The sequence below is a fragment of the Orycteropus afer genome, unplaced genomic scaffold, assembly GCF_000298275.1.
Source record: "Orycteropus afer afer isolate SDZICR_OR568_19922 unplaced genomic scaffold, OryAfe1.0 scaffold00380, whole genome shotgun sequence".
In the NCBI taxonomy this organism is placed as follows: domain Eukaryota; kingdom Metazoa; phylum Chordata; class Mammalia; order Tubulidentata; family Orycteropodidae; genus Orycteropus; species Orycteropus afer.
Genome location: NW_006921967.1, coordinates 1,158,537 through 1,164,127, shown reverse-complemented (window position 1 = coordinate 1,164,127; position 5,591 = coordinate 1,158,537). Strand labels below are relative to the sequence as shown.

Genomic DNA, 5,591 nt, shown 5'->3' with positions numbered 1-5,591 from the left:
GCTACCAGAGCTCCCAAAAAATTTAATAGCACATTTAAAAAATGTGCTCAACTCACTCATAATAAAGAAACGCTTTTAATCCTACAATGAGATTCTATTTTTCATTGGCAAAGATCAAAAGATTGAAAACGCTGTGCAAAAGTGAGAAAACAAGCATTTTCAGGCATTGCTGATGAAAATGTGAATTGGGCATAAAAAAACTAGAATGTGTCATCTTAATACAGCTACTTCTAGGACTTTATCCTATCAATATACTTGCATGTGTACAAAATAATCTATATAGAAAGCTAATTTACTCTTTATTTTAAGGTGGAAAAGTTAGAAACACCATATATATATTTACCAACACATAGACTGCCCAGTCTTCCTCCCAGGAAGTGGCTGGTGGGTTTGAACCACCAGCCTTCTGATTAGCAGTCAAATGTCTTAGGCACTACACCACCAGAGCTCCTAACATGGTGGTAGTCAATAATAATGGTACATCAAACAATGGAGTATGCACTCATTCAAAAGAAAGAGGGTGATTTTTACAGACTATCATGGAATAAATAGTCTCCAAGATATATTAAATAAACTAAGTAAGGAACAAAGTATATACAGTATGCTACCAATTGTGTAAGGGGATATGGTAAATTTTCTTTGTAATATATAAAACATCTTTGAAAAGATAAACAAGAGATTGGGAACACTGGTTGTCACTGGGGTATGGAAGTGGGTGGCTGGGCTTACAATAAAAAAAAAAAATCTCTTCCTTTGAGAGCAGTAATTTTTAGTAATATAGTCTATTTAAAAAAAAAAAAAAAAAAGCAACACTTGCCTTTTTTCCTTTTGAGGTTTCAGAATCCTCATCTTCATCTACACTGAGTAGATTTGCCCCACTACATAAAAAATAAGGGGAAAAAGCCTTAAGTAACAATTATAACCCAGACATTAAATTCAGAAAACTTTCTTTCATGCTCACCTAAATTAGGGATCAGCAAACATTTTCTGCAAAGGGTCAAATGGTAAATAATTTAGGCTTCACAGGCCAGATGGTTTGTATAGCAACTCAATTTTGCCATTATAATGAGAAAAGAGCGATACACTACATTATGTGACTGTGTTCCAAATAAATTGTATTAATAAAAACAGGTGGCAACAGGTCAGGTTTTACATAGTATGCCAACCACTGCCTTAAATGAATATATAATTTTTGTTTTATTAACTATGGATTTTATGTACGTTCACTCGTTTTTCTCTTTCTGTCTTAAATAAAGGAAAAGAACAAAGAAATGAAACACAGAAGACTCAAACTAGTAATAGAAGAAAACCTATATTGAAAAGAAAGCACTTCTGATGGTATTTCCACGGTATAACAGTCACACCTTCACCATCCTTGGGACCATCAAAACTTCAATGAGAATCACTGGTCTGAGATTTTAAAAGACCAGACTAGTATCTATTAACAATTCACTGTTAATCTTAACGTGTTCAAAAAGCTGGCGCTCTTCAGGACCCAATTATAAAGATGAACTCAAGAGTACAGTTTATAAATGAATGTGCATGACTGCTTAACACCCTAAAAGACAAACTGTTTACATAACCACAGCAAATTTTCCAGCACAGAAATGCAAATACGCTCATCTAAAGACAACTCTGCTAGTTATTTATAGTAAAATATTAGCTACTCGTAATACAAACATAAAATATTTTGCTTCATTACTGACTATATACATTGTAACTTTTTTAATGCTAAAAATTCTCCCTACTTTAACAACATTATTTACCAATAAAGAATTGTCTTTGCTTTCCTAACATCACTGTAAAAGAATTCAATGATTTAAGTAAAGTATACCATACTGTTTAAAATACTTCTACACAAGACAAATTTTCTAATGAAAACGTTCATTCTTATGAGATATCTGAGAAAAATAAAAATCCTTACTCTTTATCTGTATCTCCTTCACTTTCTTCTCCATGATCAAAGCTCCAATTATTTTTAAAACCTCCATCTCTCTTAGACTCTGATCTAGCCAAAGCTGAAATAAAAACAAACTGAGATAAGTATTCATTAACAGAACTACACAATATAAAATGAATTTGATCATTTCCCAGACCCTTTTCTTATTCTAGCTTCTCTTCTAAATATAAATATCTCTTATATCTTATTTCCCCCCAAAATAAAAAGATCACATTAAAATCTGTTTTTGTTTACAGTCATTATGTATATATTTACTATAGAAAGAAGTTCAAATTAATAAGATATAATGATAAAAATTGGAGTGAGAAGGCACATGAATATTTGTAAAATACATAAAATCAGCTCTAAATCTTAACCTGATCACTGATTTTAAAAATTAGTACATAAAATCAGCTCTAAATCTTAACCTGATCACTGATTTTAAAAATTAGTACATATTAGTTTGCTTGGGAACTCTGGTGGTATAGAGGTTAAGGCATTTGGTTGCTAACCAAAAAGTTGGTGGTTCAAACCCATGAGCTGCTCAGTGGAAGAAAGATGAGGCTATCTGCTTCCATAAAGATTTACAGCCTTAGAAACACAATGGAGATCATTATAAGCCAGAATTAACCTGATGACATGAGTTTGGATTTTCTGTATTTTTATTAGTTTGCCTGCTTTATACATGAGTATATCCAGACCACTATCCTGGTCCTTTAGCCAGCCAACTCTGATTTTTAATAGAATAAAGCAAAACAAGGTTTTCCGTGTTGGGAATATGGCACACTTGATGTCCAGAAAAACTCTACAGATCAGAACACCCATTACACTCATTATGAGTTTAAAATTTTTTATAAATTCATGGTTGAAATTTTAAAAGACATAAGCAATTAGAAAGTGAGAATCTAGAGAGACAATAAAGTTCTGAACCTGACATACAACAAAAACCTGATGGCCTAAAATCTGGATTTTAAAAAGGTCTACTGTGGAGCTTCAGCAAGATAAGACCAGAAGACTAGAAGGGCAACACTCCTACTGGGTAGACTAGGTGAAAAAGAAACTTTATCTGATGAAAGATACAGTAGGAATAACTGATGTATCACTGGCTTTGAGTTTTGGGGTTGAACTGAAAACAAGAAAAAGATCATTACCAAATCATAAATCCACAATTAAACTATAAATAAATAAAGGAGCCAAACCAGTTGTCATGGAGTCAATTCCAACTCATGGAGACCTCATGTGTTGCAGAGTAGAACTGTAGCCCATAGGAGTGGACTCTGAAAGCAAAATTTCCAAGCTAGTAGTGAAGTGCTTAACCGTTTGCAGCACCCAAGGAATCCTAGGCCACAATTAGGGGCCAGAATTTTTACAATCCACATGGCCCAGAAAAGCTCATAATTAAATAACTCTGAAGTGACAATGAAAGAAAACATAAATTCACTTTAGAATAATAAAACTTTAATATAAGCCTTAAAAAAAGAACGAAGAGAGTGAGAGAAAATGAAAATTTTGAAAAATTTCATAATACAATAATTTTTTAAAAAAAAGTCACAAAACAGTAGGAAACAAGCCACCATAAGCAAATCTAAAACTACTTTACACATATAATGAAAAACCAGTTGTCATCAACTCAGTTCCAACACCACTGAAGAGTAAAACCATGCTTCATATAGTTTTAAATGGCTGATAAATCACCAGGTCTTTCTTCAAAGGTGCCTCTGGGTAGACTTGAACCACCAACCTTTTGGTTAGCAGCCAAGTGCCATAACTTTTCGTACCACCTAAGGACTCCAGGTTGAACAAATAAATAAATAAATGGTAGAAAACAGGAGCAAGGTTTCTCACTGCCAGAGAAAGTTACAAACAAGAGAGGAACCTAGAATGAACTCTACGGTTCTAGATCAGAGTTATCAGTATGAACTCATGTTTATTTTAATACATACGCAGTTGTGTCCTTTTACCCTACTTATTCAGTCTGTATGCTGAGCAAATAATCTGTTCAACTAGATTAATGAAGAAGAATGCAGCATCAAGATTGGAGAAAGACTTGTTAACAACCTGCAATATGCAGAGGATACAACCTTGCTTGCTGAAAGCCAAGAGGACTTAAGCACTTACTGATGAAGCTCAAAGATTACAGTTTTCAGTATGGATTATAACTCAACATAAAGAAAGCAAAAATTCTCCCTACTGGACCAATAAGCAGCATTATAATAAAAAGAAAAATACTGACATTTTTAAGGATTTCATTTTACTTGGATCCACAATCAATGTTCATGGAAACAGTAGTCAAGAAATCAAATGACATGTTGCATTGAGTAAATCTGCCACAAATGACTCTAGAATGTTAAAAAGCAAAGATGTCACTTTGAGGACCAAGGTGTGCTTGACCCAAACCATGGTATTTTCAATAATCTCACATGCATGTGAAAGCTGCATAATGAACAAGAAAGACTGAAGAAGAATTGATACCTTTGAATTATGGTGTTGGTGAAGAATATTAAATATACTATGGACTGAACAAATCTGTCCTTGGAATAAACCAATCTGTCCTTGGAAGAATTATGGACAGGACACTCCTTAGAAGTGAAGATGGTGAGACTTTGTCTCACGTACTTTGGACATGTTATCAGGAGGAACCAGTCCCTGGAGAAGGTCATCATGCTTGGTAAAGTAGAGGATCTGCAAAAATGAGGAAGATCCTAAGTGAGATGGAATAACACAGTGGTTCCAACAATGGGCTCAAACATCATGATTATGAGATGGCACAGGACTGGGCAGTATTTTTGTTCTGTTGTACATGGGAATGCTGTGGGCTGAAACCCACTTGACAGCACCTGACAATACCAACATATACGTGATACAGTCCTAGGGATCTGTTCTCTGAACAGGATTTGAAGGAGTGACATCCCAGTAGAAACAAGCTACATCTATAACTAGACTGGTTTTAAATACATTTCTCATAGTAGAGATGGCTGATACTTGTGCTGGGCCAGAGAAAATATAAGAGGGACCTGGAATATCTTTTAGTGTCAGAGAGCAAGGAGTTGTTTTAAAAAAAAAACAAAGATGGGTGGGCATGCCAAAAGATTACAGGAACCAACCTGAAGAAATTCTTAATGCCAAACAATTTTAGTCAAAATAGCATTAGATTGTTTTTGTTGTTACTGCTGCTGAGTCAATTTTCAACTCACAGCAACCCCATGAGTAACTGCCCCACAGGGTTTTATTGGCTGCAATCTTTACAGAAAAAGATCACCAGGTCTTTCTCCCATAGAGCTACTTGGAAGGTTCAAATTGCCAACCTTCAGGTCAGCAGTCAAAGGCTTAACCACTGTAGCACCAGCTATGCTTTGAACTATATCCCTGAGTCCATACTGATATAAACGTATTACCAAATAAATAAACAAACGAGAAAAAGGCACACATCTTCCTTAAAGAAAATTCAAAATAATGTGTGTACACTCTCTCTCCTCCAAGAGATAAAGCTTAAATATTCTTCCCATGAGTGTAGGCTGAACTTCATAACTCAATTCCAAAGATTAGAGTATGGGGAGGAGGCGGGGCAAGATGGCGGACTAGGCAGAAGGATTGCACAGACCCTCTTCAACAAAGAAAAGGGAAACCAATTAACACAGACACAGAAGATAAT

The 5,591-nt window shown here is 34.8% G+C and overlaps 1 protein-coding gene across 1 annotated transcript in view; it reads right to left on the bottom strand.

Annotated features, from left to right (window-relative positions):
• SENP6 (SUMO specific peptidase 6) overlaps window positions 1–5,591 on the bottom strand; it is a 155,722-nt gene that overhangs the window by 117,973 nt on the left and 32,158 nt on the right. The window contains exons 4-5 of the mRNA XM_042782584.1: window positions 1,925–2,059; window positions 818–878 (exon numbers count right to left, since the gene is read on the bottom strand). Of these exons, the coding sequence (XP_042638518.1) occupies window positions 818–878; window positions 1,925–2,059 (196 nt within the window). The remainder of the gene's footprint in view (window positions 1–817; window positions 879–1,924; window positions 2,060–5,591) is intronic.